Genomic DNA, 24786 nt, shown 5'->3' on the forward strand with positions numbered 1-24786 from the left:
GTCCTTTCCAACCCTAACCATTCTATGATTCTATGACACAAACATAGAGGGCTTTCTTCTAGATTCCTCAGCACGGAAAGGGAGTCCCTGTCACTGAGTGTTGGTGGTGTATGAGGAAGGATGTGTGCTGGTGACAGAGGGGTGAAAGAAACACTGGAATACAGAGAGGTGGGATGAGTCAACAGAGGAGAAAGTGAGGAAAGAGAGGGAATAATATAGAGGAAGGATAATAGAAACAGCCTTATGGGAACCTGACAGAAATTACTATCATTAACCTGGTCTTCAGGATGGTGTGTCTTGGGAAAGGGCAGCGATAGAGGTGCTGGAGGAGGAACACAAAAGCTGGCACCTCCTCCAGTCTGCAGCCAATCTCTGGATCATTTCCCAAGGCAACCAGGTATCCAGGCTGTCACACACAAAAACGGGTCCTTTTAGAGCTCCCTGGTCCAGCTGGTGTGAAACCATTAAACTGCCCATGCCACACCACACAAGAGATGAAAGTCACTGTGAGAATAGGTGTTACTGGAGTGCAGCTGTAACCCACCCACCATCAGCCACAGCCTTGACCTTCAGTCGTGTCAGGTCCAGGGACAAATGCCAGCACAGTGCAGCTCCACTGGAGGGCTGGGGGGCTCCTGAAGGGTGTGGGGGGCTCACCTCAACCTGACCCAGCACAGCTGAGCTACCAGAGGTAGGCAAGGCTGGGCAGAGGTTAAAGCATCCCCATCTCAGTTCTAGTCTGACCATCACTGTTCACCCACCCATCTCTGCCCGTGGGGGTTTGCCTACTTTTAAACTCACCTTGGTAACTCTTTTAGACAGTGTCTTTCTTGGGTTTAAGACCTGTAAAGGATCTTTCTTCCCTTTGCAAGCACTTATTTTCCTTATATTATTCTATTTCAGTTTAAGGGTGAAAGAGCCATTAAATTCTCTCAAATTCAGATTTAGAAGGGTAAGGGAAAATACTGTGTCTGTGCCTAGGTAAAAGAAGAAAAACACATCAGAGATGACCCAGCTAAATCAAAGTACTCATTAACAGGTATGCAGGTGATCAGAGGGTTTAGCAATGTTCAGGGTGAGGTTTGCACTACCATGTACCCAGGTAATATTTGTTATGGCCACTGCTGGGTATAACTATAAAAGTAACTATAACTATAGCTATAACTATATAACTATAGTTATAGCTATTTAACTATAGCTATAGGTATAACTAACTATAACTATAAACCACAACTAGATATATTTACAATATATAAAGAAATATGACTGAGCCCAGGAGCTGATGCACACTCTGGTACACCCCACCAAAATCAGGGAAGGGATGTGTAGAATGACAGGGGACAGTGTGCCCTTCCTTCTCTTTCCCATATGGATTGCTCTGTAAAGATGGGGATCCCAAGGGTGCCGACATACTGCATCCCACAAGGCACACTTGCAGGACAATCGCCCTTCCACACTTCAAACGAAGCCACTCTTTTTAAAACATTAAATACATCAATGATCTTGTACGTATTTGAGTGCAAGAGTCTGAGTGCCGTGAGCAACGTGAGGGATAAGCTCCGAGCATTTCAGTGCTACGCTGAAATCACAGCGTGCTGGAGCACGGCGCTGCAGCTTTCCCTTTAAGAGCCCTTTGGCTAACGGCGATAGACTGAAATGCAGGAGGTGGGACAACACCACACACAAAAATGAAGAAGTGGAGGCAGGAAAAGTTTCTCCAGAGGAAAAATGCAGGGCTTGTCCTTCACCCTGACGTCAGATCTGTCTTTAATAAAACCCCCAAAGAGCCAAGAGAAAAAGGCAGAGTGCCTAGGCTTGGGTTGCCGGTTTGGGATTGCTCTGCATTCCCCAAAGTGGTGTTTCTGTTCAAAACGGCTCTAAAGCTGGGTTCAATCAATGTATTTAATCCCGGCTTCCAGGGATGAGGTGGCTTTTGCCCTGGATTCTAGCAACAAGCAGCATTTTGCAGGTGAGTTTGGAAACTGCAGGAGAGACTCGTCCTCTGCAAACACACTTGGGTTTAATGCACGGTGGGCTGGGAGATCTGAGCGTCTGCATGGGGGAAGGTGGGCACTGGAAAGGAGGTGGGAGATGTGGGAGCGAGGAGAGAAAGATGAACTATAGAGGAAAGGAAAGGAGAGGAAAAAGGAAAGGAGTAAGGAAATGAATAAGGAAAAAGGAAAAGAATAAGGAAAAGGGAAAAGAATAAGGGAAAGGAATAAGGAAAAGGGAAAGGAATAAGGAAAAGAGAAAGGAATAAGGAAAAGGAATAAGGAAAAGAGAAAGGAATAAGGAAAAGAGAAAGGAATAAGGGAAAGGAAGGGGTGCAGAAGTGTCTCTGAGTTGAGGGATCTGCACAGAAACCTGTAGTGTGGGGTATTTTGTTTGTGTAGGGTTTTATTTTTCCATTTCTACTCTTTTCATCGCTCCTGTTTGTGCTGGGAAGCCAAGTAAGGAGAAGCGCTCTTGTTCCTGCCCGCAGTAACAGGGTGAGGATGTCAGGGGAGCGGATGGTAGGGGCCAGGGCAGGTCCCTGCGGGCGGCGGTGCCCGAAGGGGTAGGGGCAGGAGTGGTCCCGGGCAGGTCCCGCCGCGGGGCCGGGGCAGGGGTCGGGGCCGCAGCAGGGACCGGGGCTGCGAGCGCAGCCGCAGGTGTGCCGCTGCCGGCACAGGAGGAGGTTGTTTCCCCCTCTCCCGATCTCTGGTCCACGCAGCAGCAGCCGCTTCCCTTCGCCTTCTCTTTGGAAAGACCTGTATGGGGAAGCCGCTCGTTTCAGGAAGGTGTTCGCGTTTTGTTTGCTTTTTCCCGGTGCGTGCCTGCCTCCTGTGTAAAATCCCCGGGGGAGAGAAACTGCGAGCTGTGGTGCCCAGGACGGTGACTGTCACGACAGTGGGTGCGGGAGAGCCTGTTGCGACCGAGCGGCCACGTCGGGACCTTCAGTGTCCCTGATCCTCGTTCTCATCCCCATCCTCAACCCCATTCCTGGACACAATTCTAAGCTCAGGGAGCCCTGGGGACCCAGAAAGTGAGGTGGATCCTAAGGGACCCATTTGAGCCACCATGCTGGAGGCTGGGACAGTCCCTGAGCCAGAGACATGTGAAGCTGTGTCTGAGCATCACTTCTGCTGGAAGGGGGGTAACATCACTTGCTTTCCATAGGGGGTACTTTGCTTTGTAGGGCTGCTGGCATCAAGGGTCGGCTTCTGTGTTGTGAGATAAAGCGAAAAAGTGTTACGGGTGATGTGGTGCACCAGACACACCTGTGAGACAGCAGATGGTGAAGCGATAAGTCCTGTGTGAGTGCTGAGATGGACTGATAACGGTGCCTCTTCTAGCAAACAAAATACAACACAAAAACCAAACCTGGCAACAAACAAACAAAGTGCACCTCTTGTGCTCTCTGAGGTAAGCTGCTTCTTGACTCAGTTTTTGTTGAGCAAGTAAAAAGTCACACAGAGGGAGAATAGTGTTACTAGGGCAGAGGAGCATGAGCCTCGTTAATTTTACAGTGGTTGTCCTGGGTTCAACTGATAGCAAAGATGTTTGTAAAACATGATGCTGTGGCACAGAGGTATGTGTGAGTGCACACAGACACGTGCCTGCTGTGGGGGTAAGTGAGCACAAGCCAAATATTGCTGGCAACATGTTTGGTCCAAGGAGTATATAAAAAAGAGTTTTAAACTATATCAAAAGTAGTCTCAAAAGAGTCCTGGGTCTTGACGGTTTAAATTCAAGCTCTCGGTTGAATGGAGCAGGTGAAGTTGTGCCTGTCCAGAGCATCTCAGGAGCACTGTTGCCTCCTGAACACACACACACACTCTGAGTTGGACCTTAGAAGGTTGTGCTTCATTGAGTAAGGGTGATTTCTCCCCAGTAATGAACTGGCTTTCTGTGGGTCTTTTTGACTCCAGAACTGGCCTGTGATGAGGGGTTGGTTGGCAGATGAAAGGCAGATTTCTATCTGGCATACATAAAGGAGTGGGAGAACAGGGATGAAGAGAGTGTACAGCATGGATTGGTGAGAGGGACTGGGGAGGTGGTATTAGTCTTTGTAATACTTATAGGACTTTTGGGAGAAGAGCAGGCTTAGTCTGATTCGCTTAAGGGGATGATGTCTGAAGGAGCAAGGGATGCTGCAATTGATGTGGGAAATTGTGAATATCCATCTGGCATGTCCACCATGTTCATTAGAGAGAGATCTTAGCTAAGTAACATGGGTCATAACAGATGAGTGCTGGTAAGGCTCTGGCACTCATTGTCTGCTGTGTTGTATCTTTGGTGGCATCATCACAACTGTAATAAAGATCTTTCCAGCACTTCAGAGACCTCCATGCAGTGGTAAAATGAGGCAGGTCACTGTGCACAGGCAAAAAGCTCTGTGGTCTCCCTGGAGATTTGTCACTCTTCACATGTATAAAGGAATATGGACAGAAAAAGATGCTCCACTGGGAAAGAGGAGGGTTGACTATCTGGAATATAATGGGAATACATATGCTTGTTCTAGGAAGACAGAGGAGTTAATATGGGAAGGTCAGGCAGGTCTCAAAGGGCATTTCAGAAGGTTCTGCCAGATTGTCCCATGTCTCCCAGTACTGAGTTCTTAAACAATTCTATCAACAAGATGCTTTATTAGGGCCCAACTGCACAGATGATGGGCTTGGGAAGAGAAAAATGGCTGAGCATAGCTGAGATTTCAGGCACAAGTTTTCAAGCATCTCTTAAAATATGGTGGTTTTTTTTTCATAGATGGAAGGGCAAAGACCATGGGAGCCCAAGTCCCATCAACTAGGCTGAGATTCCTCAGTGCCTGAGTCATTTCTGCAGCAAGACTGGATGTGTTGGCTCCTTTCAGCGCTGCACGTTGAGGAATCAGAGCCAGGATCTTCAGCCCTGATGGCTCAGCAGATAGGAGACCCTTTATTCAGATTGGTTGAAATGTCCCAAACCAGGGTGATGGTTAGAAAAGCTATTCTGCACTTTGTAGAAAATGAGAAAAGGAGATTACATAGAAAGAACAACACTGGAGGTTTCTAAAATATTGAAGTGAAGGGATGGGTAGTGTGTGGATTAGAAATCTAAAATAAGGAAAGGGGGTAAATGCAAACCTGCAGACTTTACTGGTGATGGAAAGTAGCAGGTTGAATAGCAAAGAATGGTACTGCTCTCCATCACATCAACTAGCAGGTATTGACACTCACTTGATATGATGGCGTCATGGCATGCAAACACCAGGCTTATGGCTTTAGTGGGTGACAGGGAGGAGAAAAATGCTCAAAGATGACTTTATATAGGCACCTCTCCTCTGTGAGCATTGATCTCACTGATAATGACCCAAGTTCAGGGCTGCCCCAGGCTGTGTGGAAAGTGGTTTAAGAACCATAACGTGTGGTTTTTCCTTCTCCTTTTTATAAGACCTATTGGCACAGATGTGAGGCCAAGAATTTCATTTGTAAAATGTGTGGATTTGGTGGCAGGAAAAAATGATTACATTTCTTTGGGCTCTTCCAGGCAAAACCACATTCTGACCAAATGTGAACCAAAAACACCCAACAAATAAAGAAAAAGCTGATTTACTAATTTATCTACTTGTTTGCTGGCAGCTCATATGTTGTCTAATGCTAAAGGTTCCAGACACCTTTATTCTTGCCTGCAAAAATCCTGTTTCTCTCCAGGGGAGTTGAGCTGAGGTTTATCTACAGAGTGCTTCTTAAAGAAGGCTACAGGCTCACAACATGGATAATGATATATAGGTAATCTCAGGCAGTGTAGATTCAAAGTTGATGTGTTTTGTCCCTCTAACTGCCCCACCTTGACAGCATCTGATTATCTGGCTTGATACACTTCTCTTTAGAAGGGCTCCTATCCTACATTCCCATTGTAGGATGTAGATTAAAATTGCTCTGGTTATAGCACCTGAAGATTCAGCTATGCAAATAAGTATCTTGTGGCTGCATCATACACAGGGCTTTCACAAAACTGATCCTTTGTCAGCATCCCCCTCACAAATCCACTTGCAGAATGAAATTATTGCCAAGGCAACATCCTGAAGGCAGCGCTAAATGTGCTTCACATGAATCAGAGCTCGACCCAAGTCTGTCCCTGACGAAGATGCCTCCTAAATGCACAAACACACACAGAGTTTTTGTGAAGAGTAGCTTCTTCATACCTTCTCCTATCAGCTTTTGAATTTGCCATCAGCTGCCAGTGTGCAACAGCTTCTTTGCCAACATTAACCAAGACAGAGCTGGGGACAGGAGCGGGCTTCCGCATCCCCTCGCAGTTGTGGCACTGCCTGTTTGCATCCCCTGTGCAGGTCCTGTCCCCATTTCACACTGCAGCAGGACTGCTGCAGTGTGAGCACTTTGTTAGTGAGGCTTCTCAAGGGAAAGGCATTACTTCAGAACAATAGCTGTGGGTTTTAGCAAAAGGATGGGATTTACATGATGCTATGGGGTGTCTGTCCTTAGAAAGAATTGTCTATGTAGCGACATGACAAGGGGTAATGGGTTTAGACTAAAACAGAGGAAGTTCAGGTTTGATCTAAGGAAGAAGTTCTTTACCATGAGGGTGGTGAGGCACTGGACAGGCTGCCCAAAGAACTGGTGAATGCTCCACCCCTGGCAGTGTTCAAGGCCAGGTTGGACAGAGCCTTGGGCAACCTGGTCTAGAGTGGGGCATCCCTGCCCATGGAGGGGGGTTGGAACTGGATGATCTTCAGGTCCTTTCCAACCCAAACCATTCTATGATTCCATCTTCTCCTGCCTTCCCCAGGTGCCATGAAAAGGCACTGGTCAGAAAGTTCAGAAGTCTTCCACAACCACATGGGACATTTGGCTTCTTCTTCAGAAGCTCTGGGCTCTCATGCTGAGCTATTAAGAGTTGCTTTAGCATCTTGCCAGTGCTCAGCTTTCTGAGAACTGCTCTTTTTGGATGGCCTTAGTGTCCCAGAGGGGTCTTGAGCATTCCTGTCTGGACAGCCCTGGCTCTCACACACAAGTGCAAATGAAGCTGTAGTATCATGTATGTGGACATTGGCAATGGTGGCTTGGCAAAAGCTGAACGCCCACAGCTTCAGCTGAAGATACATGTGAGTATCAAACCTGACAGTGTCTCATGCTGTGGACCAGAAAGCAGGGTAAGGTTTCCTCAGCCTTTCAGATTTGTTACCAGGAGGTGCAGGTTGGCACCCTGTAGTAACATTCCCCCTGATTTCCCCTTTGCTTTCATATATCTCAACCATCCTCATTCATAGGGTCCTTAGGTTAAAAGCAGAATTTTCTGTTTCTGTTCTAGAAACTTTGACTTAGAGCTGTCACCTCATCAGAGATGGGCCTAAACAAAGTCTACACATTTGTTTTCTTTCTGTGTTCTGATGTCCACTAAGAATCCAGTCTCAGTTTCTTGGGCTGGCCTTACAGCACCCAATTATAAGGAGGAAATTCTTTCCTGTTAGGGTGGTGAGGCACTGGAATCGGTTGCCCGGGGAGGTTGTGAGTGCTCCATCCCTGGCGGTGTTCAAGGCCAGGTTGGATGAAGCCTTGTGTGGGATGGTTTAGTGTGAGGTGTCCCTGCCCATGGCAGGGGGGTTGGAACTGGATGATCTTGAGGTCCTTTCCAACCCTATGGGTTATTATATCTATATAATTCTATGATTCTATGATTCTACAATTTCCCCATCATTCCCCCTTCCAAGTTTTGTCCCACCCAGGGTTTGCTGCATCCTGAGGTGAGTTACCTTCAGCCTCCCATTGCTGCGGGCTGGCAGCTCTGTGTGGGTGCTCTCCACTGCTGCTCTGGGTTTCCAGCTGTGGGTGAGGATCACTTTGTTCCCCTGCACTCTGATGGTCTCCCAGCCCATTGGTCCCTCTGTTATTTATTGCTTTCTCACTGAAACCTTTTGTGTTTCCCTCTTGGCTGCTGCTTATTTTGGCATCCTGGGTGAAGCTTCTGGAGTCCTTTTAATGCCTTATGCCTTCTAATAGACTGCTGCTGGGCTTTGACTTGCATCCTTGCATCTGAGCTAGGTGTGGGAAAGTAGAAGGGAGAAAAGGCATTTTCACCTCTGTGGATGCCAACTACAAACAACTGTTGTGGATGGGGAAGGAAAGGAGAGCCTTTAGGCTAAAACAGCTGTGGGAGAAGATAACACTTGAGCTAAGCTTTGCAACACAACCTGAATAATGATTTTCTAATATTTGGGTTGGCAACACATTCCAGGACTGTGTGGTCATCTCTGTGTTCCTCTTCTCTTTCTCAACAGCTCCCACGTTGTTCTTCTGTTTTATTAGTCTGGGTCTGTCATTCTGCTTAACCTATAAAGCAAACGAGAGATGAGCAAGCTGGAAAGCCAAGTTTCATGAACTCCAGGATGGCAAGCAATGAGCCCAAAGGGAAACCTGAGAGGTATTTGCAGAAATAATTGTGGGCTCATGCCTCATCCATGGAGGGTTATGAGTCATCTGGATCCCTATGCTGCTATGTGTACATGTGTACAGTTAGGTTGTTGCTGCTATGGAGCAATTCCAGCCCTGAGAAAGGATCTTCTTTTAAGAGCTTGCCCTAAAGATTGGGAATATGTTGTAAGAAAAATCACCTTGTGCTTGATGATGGGGCAGCATAGCAAGATCACTTGGTCCAGCATTTCACTTGCACTCAGATGAACAGAACTAACAATACAGAACTAACAATACCTGTAATGCTTTGGCTGCTTTTAAACCTTTTGCTTAGAGCTGAAACTAACTCCTTTGTCCCATCCTAAGGCGAGCCTGTCCTTTCCCTTCCTATTGAAGTAATCTCCAGTGAAAGGCTTCCAGGTGGATATGAAGCACTGATTTTATTATTACATCTCCAGCATGCAGCTGTCTAGCTTGACTGACTTAGTAGCTACATTAGATTTAGAAACATGGAAATATTATATGCAGCATCTGTATACAATGGAAAGAGCACAGTAAAGTCAGTAGTAGCCAAGCAACTTTGTCATTCTGTACAATACCTAAACCAAAACCTTCTACATGCCGACAGGAACAGTGCAAACCACAAAGAATTCACAACTTTGACCAGAATCGCTCTGGGTACGCTGTTTGGTTGGCTGGGTATTATTCTATTTTATGTTTATTTTTGTGTTAGAGGGTAACAAATTTTTAGCAGTTGCACTTTGCCATTTCTTGAATTTCTGAACACAGCTCAAACTTCAGTTTCTGCGGGGTTTGCAGCTTTCCATCCTGCTTTCTTTTCTGGTGTTTTGTTACTGAAGATTTTTAATGACAGGAGACACCAAGATGAGTGGGAGATTGTTTCTTTCTCTTGCTGAAGTTTCCACATCTCCATATACTTATGCTTGCTCAGTGAAAGGAAGACTATAGAGAAAAGAAGGAAGCATGGCTTTGCTGAAACCCACTTTGATGCATTTTGGGGACAATACCTGAAGCAGTGGCTCTGATGAACTTATTTCGCCCCAGGAAGGAGCCACCCTCCTTGCACTGGGCAGACAACTAATGTGTCAGGGCTCTGCAGAGGGTCTTCCCAAGGAAGCGCCATTACTATCTTAAAGCATCTCTTGATTGTGTTCTCAACACTTCTGTCATTGCCCCTGACATGCCTGATAAATGGCATCCTTGGCATTCTTGTATTTGCGGTGCAAGAAGTCACTCTGCATCTGTATGTTTTGGATTTATGAATCCTCCTTTCTGGTTTTTAAAGTCCACTAATATAACCCTGGGTGACCAAGCAGGCTATAGCTCACAGTTATCACCAGCTTACATCTGCTGTGGCTAAAGGAACTTGCTGTATCTGGGATGATAAGAAGGCAGAGACATTGAAATCCATATGGGGGGAATTAAGTGCTCCTCTGAGTGGCTGGCACATGTACTTGGCTGCCTGCAGGCTGCCAGTTCCCTGGGTTTGGAGTAACAGCTGGGTCATTTTAGCTGTTTAGCAAGGAAGGACCAAACCACAGAAGCTGCAGCCAGCACTGCGAATCTGCAAGTGGATTACACTATAAAACCCCTTGCTTACATTTTTATAAGAGAAAAAAAAAGGTGGAAAACTAATTAGGAAAATATCCATGTTCCATTAACTCGTTTGGCCATTCAGCAGGTGATTTATTTATAAGCACTGCTGGCAGTGTTTCCTGCTGGATCTTGGTCTTGGAGGACTAGGTCATACCCACAGCATCTGTGTGTGGGCTGATATACATTGACGTGAGAGAATGAGGGTGAATTCAGTAGGCTTCTTTCTGTTTTTCTTGCACATTTGACCCTACGCATGATTGTTACTGTAGTTAAATACATAATGACACCCCAGCTATTTAGCACTGCAGTTCATTTATGGAGATCATTCACTATTAATTTTCACTCTTTTACCAGAGTGCCAAGTGTACCTAGAGTCATGGAATGGTTTGGGTTGGAAAGGACTTTAAGATCACCCAGTTCCAACCCCTTGCCATGGGCATTTTTAATATTACATTTAGTTGTACATTTCTATGAAGCATTGCTCTCCACAAGCCTGGCAAAGGGGTTAAAGAAGCTTCAAGCTGATGTCTAGGAGGTAGTAGATTTCTGGAGGTCATTTGACTTGTTTTTCCAGATTTTGCACCAAACCCTGTACCAGGCTTCCTCAGTGCACTGGGGTTCCCCAAAGAGATGGTGTGGTCATGCTCTTGTAGGCTGGTGAATTCTTTGCCCACCAAAGCTGCCCAGGTGTGGGTGAGCTGCTGAGTCTGTGGTGGAACCATGCACTACGTGCCTGGTTTCAGGCTCAGATGTGACACTTCTGCTTCTTTTAGATGATATCCTTAATTCTGTATGATGTACATATACAGATACATATTACAGATACACATGTGCATGCACATACACACATACATACACATATGCATGCCCCCCCATCTCTTTATAGTTTGTGCCAGTTTTCCTATACATATGATATAGGCTGTCTGTTTGCACTTCAGGAAATGTTTGTGCCAGTTTTGACTGTTCCCCCTCTCCCAGCTATATTAAAATACTTTCCCAAGTACAACCTGGGAGGCTGGACTATTTGATTAGAGGAGTAAATGGATATTACGGGAATACAGTTGAGAACCCTTCACAAACACTCCGTCCTCGATGATTGTACTGTTTTATAGAAGGATAATTAAAGAATTGCATTTATCTCATTCCCATGTAACTGTAGGACCATGAAGGTGTTGATCCTTATTTTATTGTTCACCCTGTAACATACAGGGTAATCTCCCTGATAAGAAGTGCCTCTGCAGCAGGAACAGTGCGGATATAAATATTTTGGCTTAAAACCTCCCTCCCATACACTCCCCAAATGTGTTTTTTTCTGGCACAAACCGTGTCTATGGGGCAGCCTTGCCCCAGGGCGATGCTCAGCACACGCGGGGCTGCGGGGAGCATCACCACAGCCTTGTTATTTGTGCATCAACACTGCCCTCGCGTGTTGGGCGCTTGGGAGACCAAACCTGCGCCTGGTCTGCTCCCGCTTGGTTTGCTGCGGGCTGCAGGCAGCCAGCAACAGCCAGTAGGAGACAAGCAAAATTGACATTCGTCATAGGAATTCACCTTTATCCTCCTGGAGATAAAACACGCAGCTGGTGTTCTCCTCCATGTATGCGAGCAGCAGCGTTAACTGCTTAAGGGCTGAGATGTTGCCGCTTTCCATCCTGGGGCTGTTTAGGATGGGAAGTGATGGGGATCGTATGGTGGGGTTTTTGGGAGGCATGATGGATATGAAATCTAAGCAACTTTCTCCTTGTGACCTGTCAAAATGCTTCAGTGCCGGCATGTGGGACTCAACATGACAATGGGTTGTGGTGGAGCTGCAATAACACCTGACCTCTAGTCCATGATCAAAACGCAGAAAGGAGTTTTGGTTGGGGATTTATTTGTTTGTTTGTTTGTTTTATTTGATGCCATTCATGGTATATGGGTCAGAAATGGGGATCTTGTCACCTGGGTGGTTTAGACCTGGGCCCCAGCAGGTATCATAGCTGCATGCAGGCAAGAATGAATCATGCGTGGAGGCCCCATTTCATCACTTTGCACGGATGCATGAAGTTATAAACTGCTGATCACCACTGATTTGATGTGTTTGAAGGTGTTGGAGAGGTGAAGCACCCTTGCCCTTTTGCAGGCATCAGGTGCATGAGATTGTTGAAAGTCAAAACACGAAGCAACCGACTTTGCTGAACAGACAGCATCTGAGAGTCAGTGGAGTTTTGCATCCTGTAAGAACTAAACAAAGTTTATTAGCTGTGTGTAGGAGGAGGGATCATGGTATGGTTACAGTGTAGGAACAAGAAACCCAAGTGCTATTTTTGGCTCTGCCACAGACATCCTGTCTGCCTTTGGGACAGTCACTTCACCTCTTGGGCCCCAAACTGAAACAGGGTTATTCAGTAAATTCATCCTTATGAAAAGTGCTGCTTTCCACCATGAGCAAACCCTCCTAGGAACAGAATGACGTGCTCTGCTTGTGAAATGCCATGTGCACATTCCCATCCGGTGAGCTGATAGCTCTGAGTATATCAGCCTTCACGTTTACTCCTTGCACCAGTTATTTTAGGTTCATTATCTGCCATCTTTTTTACCAAAGCCCTGAATTTCAGTTCTGTTTCCGCTGACTTCAGGGGCAGGAGGATTAATTCTCCAGCACAATACGTAATTTTCCTATACTAGTAACTTTACTCCTTTTCTTCTTTTCTTCATGAATTTGGAGGTGGTCTCATTTTCTTGCTTGTAGTTTCCACTGTATTTAATTAAAAAGCAGTGGTTTTGTCCACAGCATCTTGTAAAGTCAAGAGCAAATTTACAGGCCTCTCTATTTTCCTTCCTTCCCCATTTGCAATGTGTTTTGTTGGAGGTGGGAGGGAATGTAGAGATGCTTCTGGGGGGCTTTCTGAGCTTCAAGAGTATCTGGAATAATGTTTGTCGTACAAAGCCCAGCTTGGCTTGAGAGATGGCTCCAACCTCTTCTGAGTCCGCTCCTTCTCATCGCCTGAGTTTGCTCTTTGTGCTGTTTCTGTGCCAACTTCTCAGGAGCAGCCTGTTCCCCCTGTTGAGGGACTCACCACCACCCCCTCCTCCTTCTCCACAGCACATGGGACACGATGCTGTGTGCAGCCAGCACTCTACTGACTGTTCTTGCTAAAAAAGCAAACGCTCCTTACATAAGTTGTTTTGGATCAGCCCACTTCTCAAGCTTCACATGGGAGGCTTATGTGGGTGATCTCCCCAGGCTCCCCTTGGAGCTCTCTGCGATTCTGACAGCCTTGATGCTCTGCTCAGCTCCTGCTATGGGCAGCCAAAACGTGGGTGAGAGAACATCATGTTGTTATCACATCAACATCAAGGACACGCTGGTTCCTGGGGATACAGCATGGGGCTGACCACACCGTTAAATCTAGACTAGTGACCTGGGTGTCTGTGCACCCACAGCCGCAGGCCGTTTCCTCTTGATACCGGACTCCAGAGCAAACGCCTGCTGTAAAACTCTGTTGTAATGCAATGGCCGTGTGAATTTACATGAGTTAACCACCTTTATCCAAGTCTTGCAAGCCAAATATTCTGGGCCAAGCCCTGCTGATTTTCAGAACAGGGAAGTATTATGTTCCTAGCCATGAGTGAGCAGCCAAGAGAAGGATCCTTCCTGTAACAGGTCTATAAATGTGGTGCTCCATGGAAACCCAGATGTAGAGGAATTGTCCATGACAATGTTAGGAAACTTGACGACTGTGAGAAAACATTGAGGGGAATATTTTGAATCTGAATTCAAGGTTTTATTTAAAGGATACTATCAAGGAGTCCAACTATTAGAAAGAAGCGTCAATTCGGAGCTGTAGAGATGATCTCAATGTGGATGGGAACTTCCTCATGAACCACAGTTCCATGCTGAACAAGCACTGTTTTGGAACATTCATTCTTTAATTCCCTTCTCGCTAATATCAAATAAATCTATATGAGGTATTTGAACAGTAGTCATTCCGAATGATCTTAATGTTATGAAGTACCTGCTGCCTCTTAGCAGTTACCCTTGGCTTTTCATCCTCTGCCTGTGGAAAGCCCCAGTGCTTTTCTATATCTTTTAATCTCTTAATATTTTGTGGTCATCTTACTTCCTTTTAATGCTAATAAAGTTCAAGTGATGTACAGCCCATACAGGTTACACTTACTTTTTACCAAACTGCTACCTCTGTGGATTACCTGATGCTATTAAGATCTACTGCGTAAAATGATAGATCAGCATTTACCTTGAATTGGGTAAAACCTGAAAAAAACCCCATATTATGGATCTAAATCACGCTGAAAGATGAAAAATAAGACAGATGTATCAGTGTGAATGTAAAACCCAGGCAACCCTCTCTGAGAAGCCACTAAAAAAAGCAGCAGTATCTGTTCCCTTCTGGTTTGATGAGCTAGTGTTTGTGGGCTTTGTGAATATGTGGTATCAGACTCTGCTCCCCAAAGGTCAGCCCTAAACTCCCCTCAGCTACAGTGCAGTCTGCAGCAGGCTTGATATTGTTACTTGTCGTCATACGAAATGAATGCATTGGGAGAAAAAGTTATTCCTTCTCATTTTGCATCAGTTCCTTTGTAAAAGGTTCTCTGGCTTGTGTTTCTGTGTTCTGACATTGTTCCAGGCTTACACAGTACATAAACAGTTTCTATGACAGAAATAGGGGTAAGCCTCTGTGTATTACAGTTAAAAAGCTGAATTCTACTGTTTTCTTGGAAAGGTAATGGGATCTCTGTGTAGGTCAGGAACCTGAGAGCAGATTCACACCAGTGTTCTCATATCTATTTTTCTCTACACTGTGTCTGAATCCAAATTCAAACCCATGAGACGTGGACGCTCCTCTGAGGCTGTGGGCTTGCCTGGAGAAATGGAGAAATAGGAAATCAAAATTATAGCTTCATAGGGTTATTTAGCCAAGGAGAACTGGGGACAGAGGAGAAAAGTGTCCTGGACACCAGGTGAAATGTAGATGTGTATGTTGAGGGATGGACAGCCACGGGAGGCCAGGACCACAGCGATCTGGCTGCTTCTGCCTCCGTTCCACCTTAGGAACTATCAGTCATCCTCAAGCCAGTAGATTCCTACTGTGTGAGTTCCTTGAACCTAGAATAGGCTTTATTTCTTTGTGGTAGCTTGGAAAGAGGATGCTAGTACTGATAGGTGCCACCCAGCTGCCAGCACAATGGAGCCTGCTCTCTTCCCTCCCTGTACTTTGCTGCTGAAGAAGTTGCACAGTCGAGGTCTTTCTCTTTTGAGGAAAAACTGTTAATCTCAACTGTTCATCTCCTCAGTCGACTTGAGGGAGAAAAGGACAAGTTTAAAAATGCACTTCTGACTCCAGATTCTACTTCCCTGTTGATACAGCTGTGTGTTTCCTACCGGATGCCTCAGAAAACAAACAGTTTAACCCTTCATATCTTGCAGTTGTGTTGCTTCAGCATCACCAGTTTCTCTCCTTCAAGAAAGTGTCAGTTATTGTCTCTGTCCAGAGCAGCCTTTTTTTCCCTTCCCTTCTGTTTTTTCTTGCACATCCCCACACATTTCACATCCTGTTGTGGTTTAACACTATTAGAAAAGAACAGGATTTCCTCTCGCTTTTGGTGAAAACACTTCTTTCCTTTGCAAGCCCTGCTTTCTGGTGTGCATTCATGGAGGAGAAAGTCATTATACCTTTTAAGTTTAATTCATAGTGATTAAAATACAATCAACAAATTCCTTCGCAAGGGCATCAGCAGAAGGCCCATATACCAAAATTCTGTAAACAGAATTTCTATGCGTGAGATAAGAAAGTGCCTACCAGATTCAGCGTGGGGTAAATTACACGCCAAGGGTATTTCAGCCCCTCAGACCAGAACAACATCTCTATTCAAAAAAATCATAGAAACATAGAATAGTTAGGGTTGGAAAGGACCTTAAGATCATCAAGTTCCAACCCTCCTGTCATGGGCAGGGACACCTCACACTAAACCATGTCACCCAAGGCTCTGTCCAACCTGGCCCTGAGCACCACCAGGGATGGAGCATTCACAACTTCCTTGGGCAACCCATTCCAGTGCCTCACCACCCTCACAGTAGAGAACTTCCTCCTTATATCCAGTCTAAACTTGACACTGATTTACTGTTTTGCAAATGTGGTAGCTGCTTATAACCAAAGCTGCAATCTTTTACAACACTGGGCTGGTGTTTTGCTCAGGGACATTTTTGGAGGCATTGTGCACATGCATTTGATTGACAGTGGTTTGTATTTGTTGACTATCTCTAAATTAACTTTATTGTGCAAATCATCTGACTTTCATTAGCACCAATATTCTTTTAAGGCATTTGTATTTTACTCACGCTGTTCTGGCTGCCATTTCTTCTTTGCAGTGACTGTGAGAAGTGAACAAGATGCATCCATGTTCAAAAACCATGTGGCTGTGTGGTCCACATTAGGAAGGAACTGCCATTAAAAGCAAGCTGCCTACATTGGCTCTTTTTAGTATTCTTATTTGTCACTATTTCTCACTGCTTTGGAACCTTCAGGTCCCGGTAAAAACTGATTTCTCCCACTCTCCTCCTTTATCCATCTTTATTCCTAGATAAACTAAAGTGGATAGGTGTCATGGGAAGGCTTTTTCCTTGTTGTTTTTTTTTTTTTTTTTCTGGGGGAAAGCTGATCAGAAACCGTCTTGGTTGTGTAAGGCCTAAGTAGCTTCTACATCCACTGAGAAGAAAACATTTTCATCTGCCTTTAATGGGATGAATTGACCCTCAAATGGTTTTATACCCTAAAACTTTGCCCTCCTGATGGACTTGAAAGCAGCATTTTGTTTCCTTTGTTAAGAAGGAAGATGTTGGTTGGTTTGATTGGTTGGGAATATAGCTCAGATGATGTTAATGACAGAATTCCAAAAATTAGTAATAACCTAAAAACACTTCATGGTTTTCCATGTTTTATTAGATGCTTTCTTTGGAATTCCTGTATTGTTTTTTTCATTTGACTAAAAGCAGTGATGGTGTTGATTTCTAGCATGATCCCCAGATAGGTTAGAGTATAGAATCATAGAATCATAGAATAGTTAGGGTTGGAAAGGACCTCAAGATCATCCAGTTCCAACACCCCTGCCATGGCCAGGGACACCTCACACTAAACCATCCCACCCAAGGCTCTGTCCAGCCTGGCCTTGAACACCACCAGGGATGGAGCATTCACAACTTCCTTGGGCAACCCATTCCAGTGCCTCACCACCCTTACAGTAAAGAACTTTTACCTTATATCCAATCTAAACTTCCCCTGTTGAAGTTTTAACCTGTATCTTATGAAGAACTCATTTACCTCAGATAGGTGCCAGCGTTAAGGGATTAGTTTCATACTAGGCGGCATTCAGCTCATGTACTTCTGAGGTCCTGTTCTTATACCCTAGGCTCAGGTACTGTATGGCATTGTACACCTTACTGAGACTAAGCTGAGGAGCCACGTGAGAATATCACTCGATCTCAGTTTCACAGTTGTCAAAGACAGAGGATGCTTCATTCTACCATCCTCTATCGTTTTGGTAGGCTATAAACTATTTGGCCAGGCTTGTCTCTTGTAACAGATCATAAAAAAACTCAGCACAGGAATGCCTTGGATCTGGTACATTTGATGATGAGTACATTGAGTGTACTCAATTTACAGTCTCCACCTTTCTGCTTACAAAACCTGTGTCCTCCAATCTACTTCAGGGTCTTGACCATCATCTAGAAAAGTTAACAGATTCCAGATTTGTTCACTGATTTCTTTAACCCTCATAGCTTTAACCCTTATGATCTCCAGTGTCATCTGTGTGAAGGGTCTTTGGCAAGTAATGTCTCTGCTCCATATGTTGAGCTAGTAAATTCTTTCAGTTAGGCTGGGCTTGTTCCAGGGATCTGGGGCAGACAAGCTCAGCTAAGCTTGGGATAAGGAGGCCTCTAGCTAATCACCACCCTCCTGCTGAATGATCTCACCATAAATTTGGCAAGGTTTTTTGTGCTGATCTTGCTTCAGTTTCTAATATGAGCTTATACAGTGATTCATTTCTCCAGCTTACAGGTCACCATGTTTCTGGCTTGATGACTACCTGGTGTGCATGGGTGCAGATTCTCTTCCAGCCATATGCTGTACATTTGAACAAATCCAGAGCTTGCAGCAGCATTTCTATTGAATTTACTGGTTTCATTTAAAAGTCTTTAGTCTTTTTTTGTGTGTTGTCTTGTTCTGTGGAGTTTTTTCTTTTGAGTCAGAAGAAAAAAGCTCAGATATGTGTGCTTAGCATTCTGCTGCTTGTCCTCTTATACATCAGATATCACTGTTGCAAAGGACTTCACATTTCCTTTTTGAGATTCTTTTTGGCACATTCTAAAACACAGTGACAAAATGTATAATTAAATCTGTTGGGGGGATTTTAAGAGGCAGTTGTTTGACATTGGTACCCTGTGATATAGCTAAAAGCTTGTTATCAGTTTGAGGAAGAGAACATATCAGGAAGACAACGTGTCCCCAGAGAATGTAATACTTCAGTTCCTTAAGGAAGTGATTCAAAACAGCATCTGCTCTGTGCTGTGCATCATTTTATACATTCCTTCAGATCCCTGAACCTGAAGTAGATTATGTGGGTACATGTCTATTTGTATGTGTCAGTTTATAGCACTCATACAAATGTAATAGGAATAATGTCTGGGATTCTGAAAGAGGCAGAAGGAAATTACACAATAGCAAAACCAGAAAACTTAACCACTGGAGGTAGAATAGACTGTGGTGCTGTTTCTGTCCCACTGCAGATGTGATGAGATGCCCATAAAGTTTGATGTAGGAGGTTCCCTTTCCTTCTTTGCGACAGCATGCGCACTTTGGTTTCCATGTTCATGGTTCACCCCTCACCCTGTCTTAACCACCTCATATAAGTTTAACTTGCAGGGAGTTTTGTGGTTTGTCTTCCTGACTATGTGACTGTCTTTTGGCTCTGTACCCTCAGCGTGATAACAGCATTCATTCACTTCCCACGTATCTTATCACCCCTGCGGTCCTGTTTTCAAGATTTCCAGATGCCTGGCGCTTGTTCTGAACATCAGTTCAGCCTCTTGCTGTCTGGATGCATCCCATACTTTTCAACTTGTGTTTCCCTTCCTTAATTTAAATACTACTGTGCCTAGCTGAGTAAGTTTTTAACACCATAAATACTTCCTTTACCCCCATAAGTTTTCTCCTAGCAGACTTTGCACTCTGTGCACAGTTGTTGATGAAGAGGGTGCAGCTTTTGCCATCTCTTTGGTCTTCCGCATATTTGTCCAAATTAGTGTAATCAAACCCACTTACCTAATAGTCCCCAGAGCTTTTAGAAAATGGTCTGATTTCTATATACACAGGTAAAGGTTCCTTTTTACTGCTGTAGCCTTATAAAAGAAAACTAAACTCTCTGTATTTGCCATAATGTTATTGATAGCTCCATGTCATCCGTACCAGAGGAACTTGTGTTCCACTGTCTGGGTCATAGTGTGCTCTTTCTACCTTCATGTACTGAGCACCAGTGATTTAATAGACTCCTGAACAGATGTTTCTGGTTATGGGAAATTCAGTGCAATAAGTCGATGATCTTTGGAAGCTAATTTGTTTGTTCTCATGAGATCTCGTGGTGGTGCTATCAGCTGAATTTTTCGCGATAGAAATGTGAAAGTATCACAAGGCCTCCAAGTACAGCAGCATGATTATATGTGTTAAACAAGGGTCAGTGGGATTTCTGGAGGCGGCGAGGGAGGTTCTTCTGCATCTCTTGTTCACTGAATCTCTTGTTCCCATTCTGTCTGGTTTGAATGGGACTTGATCTTGGTCAAAGGAGATTTTATCCAGTGGTGAATCCTGCAGGTTCTTCCTCTTCCCACCTTCCTGGTAATACTTTCTCTACTTCTGGACAAAAAGATCTCCTCTAATGTTCTCTCATCATTTGTGAACTCTGTATACTGAATATTTGCTGCAGCAATTAGCTGGCAGGAGCAATAACTGTCTCAGCCCAGGAGAAAGACAAAAGACATTTGTTTGCTCCACATCCTCATGCCTTCAGGCTGTCTCTGTAGTGGGAAGCAAAAGTGCAGATGGAGCCAGAAGTGCAGTAGAGCCAAGCTGGGCCACGCAGAGTGTTGGAGATCAAGGCACAAGCCAATAAGCCAGACCAAGGCAAGCACAATACAGTAATAATATGGTGGGGTTTGGCATTGCTGGCATTTAGAATTGCAGTATTATTATTACTCTTTTCCACTGCTCAGTGTAAGATCCAATCTGATGATACCCCTCTCCCACTCTGGGTTTCAGTGGTTTCCTGCTCTGGTTTTCTAGAAACAGCCTCAGGCACTAGTCAGACTCTGGTTGAACATTTAGATTCCATGATTCTGTAAAGAAAATCCACTTTATACACAGAACTATGGCCAGGCTATTATCCAGATGACCAGGCTGTGGTATTGATGTTGATGTCTTTGCTCCAAGTGTACAAATGCAGCTTTTCTAATCTCTCGGTGCACACAGAGCTAAATCACTTCATATCCTGCAAGAGGATTTTGCCATGATTTTGCCTGGCAAAGGGTAAGATAACAGATACCATTCCAAGATGGGTCATAGAATCATAGAACAGGTTGGGTTAGAAGGGATCTTCAAAGCTCATCTAGTACAACACCCCTACAATGAGCAGGAACACCTTCAACTAGCTCAGGTTGCTCAGAACCACCTCCAGTCTGGCTTTGAATGTCTTCAGGGACGGCACATCTGAAAGATAAAGATTTATTACGTCCGGGATTGATATCAGGTGTTTAAGAGTACAAAGTATGTGGCAGCTAATAAAGAATTGGTATCTCTTCCTAATGTTCTGTAATCAAAGTCTGAGTTAGTTTCATATCCTTCTAGAGTGTGCAAAAGTCTGACATCTTCTGTTGACCCTAAGGACATTGATGATCTATATGTCTTCCATCTGCATTCTTTATCTAAAAGATTTCCTAGAATACTATAAGCTACATTTACCAAGATGTGCCATGCTCAGTGCAAAAGTATCCTTTCATGGTGGAACTCTTTACCTGGAGATGTTGCTGTTTATTCAGACAAGTTGTAGGCTCCATCTGGTTTTCACTTAACTACAGAGATGTAGCAATGTAGTCTTACTGCTCATCTTTCATTGAGAGTCTTGAGATGGCTTTGATGCAGTGATACAACACTATATTAAATGGCAGTTATCGATTTTTGGATGAAGCCATGTGTGCCATGTGTTCCAAAGGGGCCTTTAAAGTAGCAGCAGCTTCTCTCTCCTTCTGTTATCTTGAAATCTTCCAGCTACAAAACCAGACTTCTGGTAGGTTTCCTGTTGTCAGATTAAGTAGTAATTATCTGCCAAATAGCATTTTTGGCTGTGCTTATGGTATGAGAGGGGATGGACCTGCAAAGTCAAATTCTTCTGTCTGTATTAAATGCACTATTTAATAAAAATATTAGGTTTTATTTCCCTGTGCCAGAGCCAGACTTTAGGTGGCACCACACAAGACTGAACTGATGAAGGCATCTCCTTGGTTGTTTAGGTCTATGGGCATATTTCATCTGTGGTTTTGGCTAGGTATGCATTCACAGGCTGCCAGAAACACTGCTTGTCAGTGCCCTCTGGAGGTCTTTAATCTGACAGCTGAGGATGGAGAATTCAGAACATCCCTGGATGACCTGTCCCGGTGCTGCACTGCTCTGCTAGTGAAGAAGTTGCCTTCCTGGTGTTCTGACTAAACATCTTTAACTACGTCTTGTGGTGCTGCCCATTAGAGCACTTTCTGCTACCACTGAGGATAGCACTAGACCATCCATTAACTTCTTTGCCAGACTACCCAAGCCCAGCTCCCTCAGCATTTTCTCCTGGGGGGTAACCTTTAGGTCTCTGACCATCTCAGTCCCATGGGAGGAAGGTGGCTGCTTAAAGGAAATAGGGATGCATAAGTCCATCAGTTCATCAGCAACTCTAGGGTAGGACATATATTAGGTCAAGCAGAGCAAACTTTCAGATCTGAGAGTTTAAATAACAACGACATTTTAAAACGAAAGGTTATTTTAAGTCAAAATGCTGCATACTGGAACAGGAACAGCAAATTGTTGATACTTGAAAAAGAAAATTTATATTTTTATTAGTAAAATCATGAAAACCATTTTGAAAAATGCGATGTCCTCTGTGCTCTTCTTGACGTGAAAAAACAAGCAACCAAGCAAAGAAACAAAACCAAACAACCAAAGAAGTGGAGTTTTTCAATTTTACTTACTTCTTTTGACCAGGTTGGGGCAGAGTGTCCCGCAAGGCAGTAAGAGGATAGGAACTTAGAATCATAGAATAGTTAGCATTGGAAAGGACCTGAAAGTCACCTTCCTTTTGATTTCAAGGCCATGACAGAAAAAGAGGAGATGAGCAAATGCAGATCATGACTTCTTGCAAAGTAAAACCTCTGCCAAAGCAGGCTGGGAGCTGGATCTGTGATACTTCTTCTGTAACTCAGCTCGCAGTTCATATGTAAACATCTTGTTCTGTACAGGTTTAAGATGGTTTGTAACTCTATGACCATGACCTTGGATAGTCCAGCTGCACTTTCCACTTTCCCAAACTTGAAGTCTCTGCTTGTCCCTTCTGGAGGCTTTTCTCACTGCTCCTCCAGATGTTCTCTGTTACTTTTTAGATTCTAGTTCAAGCTGGTTTCGCTGGATGAGCTCACTAACTGCACAAACAGAACATGTGCAGAGCAAGACATTAAAAAGTTCTTAGAGGCCAGGAATTATGCTGTTTAATATCCCGATTAGTGGAATCTGTGGTGGCAGTGTGAATTTGTTAATGATGTCCAAACATTTTTAGGTCACCCTATTCTAAGCAAGTGCTGCTTTTACTGGGGCAACACTTATGAAACGTCAGGTTTCTTTCTAACAGGGAAGTTCTTTCACTCTGAAAACTGTGAAGAAAATGTGAGGCCACACTGACTCTGCCAGTATAAGCAAATCTTTGGCAAAAAGGGGAATGTATGTAATCTTTATAATTGTTTAAACTGAGTTAGAAAAGACTATTCCAAACATCTGCTTACATTCTTCCCACAGTCACATTTCCCAAAATAAAGTTATGGGAAGCTGGTCGTTCATCACCCATATATCCACAGAAATATTAATGCTTGACTCACTGTGGGTATTTTGTTTTCTTGGGCTGTTGGATGTTGAGCTTCACGTAGAACGTTCCATTCTGCTTCAGCCTACAGTGCACAGCAAGAATAAATCCAGCTGGCACTTGACATATATAAAACTATCTTATATTTTCTGGGTTCAAAGTCTGTATTTTACAGTATGTTCTGAAGATTTCATGTCTGGGATCAATTTTAATGAGGTATCTAGAAGCTCGTGCATATTCTGGGGAATCTGAGCCCCAAACAACCATATTTTCCTCTTACCATGCACGATTTGATTTATATCTCTGTCCTGATGCTAGCTCACTTTTTACTAGCATTTCCTTGTGATAGTTTATGAACTGTCATGGGGACTCAGGGATTTGCAGCAAGAGCACGACAGCAAAGAAGTCTTGATGGTACTGTGATTACTGCTGATCTTGCTGTAAGAACTGGCTCTTTGGCGACCCATCTGTTCTGGGTGTAATAATAATGCAAATATTCAGCAATATTCAGCTCAGAAGTTCCAACTAAGCACGATCAAGAAACAAACTTCAACTCTGAGGACCTGGTTTAAGCTCGCTGATGTAAGCCAGGTCCTGCTTATCATTGCTAATGTGCCCATCCCTCTGACATACATTAGGAGTTGTTAACCTCTGTTCTCGGGTGAAATTTAGCAATCCCTATGCTTGCCCTGAGGTGCAGTTGAGGGATGGAAGGTTATGTGGCTTTATTTAATAGATTATTTAGATTTCATTTTGTCTTTTCATTATTTACTTCCTTATTATGCTCTAGGCTCTGTGTTCCCCTGGAAACTGTGCTGTGTCAGGTTAGTATTAGGATGTTTGCAGCTCTGTGAATGTGGAAGTGAATCTCCTCGGATGCCTTTTCAGATCATTTTGGTTAATGGGAACATTTAGGGTGGTACGCGCTGTCGGAACTGGCTCTACCGGTATTTCTGCTTGTGCTGTCTACATCGTTCAGCCAGTAGGTGGAACCAGGAGAAAGCAGATGTGTCGTCGGTCTGAGAGACGCGAGTGTACAGTCCTTCTCTGCGAGATGCAACCCTACAGGTCCACTCAAAGCTGTGTTTTTAAGTTCAGCGTCCATGTTTAGGACAGCCAAACTAAAACATCTGGAGGTATTTCTAAACAGTGACAGTTTGGCTGCCCAGAGAAGAAGTAAATGCTCCATCCCTGGCAGTGTTCAAGGCCAGGTTGGACGAAGCCTTAGGTGGGATGGTTTAGTGTGAGGTGTCTTATTAAGGTCCTTTCCAACCCAAGCCATTCTGTGATTCTACGATGTGGTCAGGCCTCGGTGTACACACTCCCACCAGTAAGGATGCTTGGGTCAGCCTGCAAATCATCTGATTTGATCAAATAGTAGTAAGGAGAATGTTTTAACGAAATTTCCTCACTGACCATTTTCTCCTGTGAATGAGAGGTGGAGGATGGGATAATCCAGATCACATCATATCCCCCATCAATAACAGCTGGCATTTGCTCAAAAGTCAGTATCAAAAATGTAGGTTAAAAATATTACTTTCGTGTGTTAGACTGTCAGAAATTAAAAGTAGTCCATCCAATGGCATGTGCCCTGCAAAACCGCATGTGCAGCTGTGAG

General features: G+C 44.2%; 1 protein-coding gene across 2 annotated transcripts in view; it reads left to right on the forward strand.

The window, feature by feature from the left end:
- The first annotated feature begins 1807 nt into the window (after positions 1-1807).
- Positions 1808-24786, forward strand: part of CCN4 (cellular communication network factor 4) — a 36662-nt gene continuing 13683 nt past the window's right edge. For both annotated transcript variants that reach the window (XM_065668990.1, XM_065668989.1), the window contains exon 1: positions 1808-1969. In XM_065668990.1, coding sequence (XP_065525062.1) covers positions 1922-1969 — 48 coding nt within the window. In that variant the 5' untranslated portion in view covers positions 1808-1921. The remainder of the gene's footprint in view (positions 1970-24786) is intronic.

Source organism: Lathamus discolor, chromosome 2, assembly GCF_037157495.1.
Source record: "Lathamus discolor isolate bLatDis1 chromosome 2, bLatDis1.hap1, whole genome shotgun sequence".
Classification (NCBI taxonomy): domain Eukaryota; kingdom Metazoa; phylum Chordata; class Aves; order Psittaciformes; family Psittacidae; genus Lathamus; species Lathamus discolor.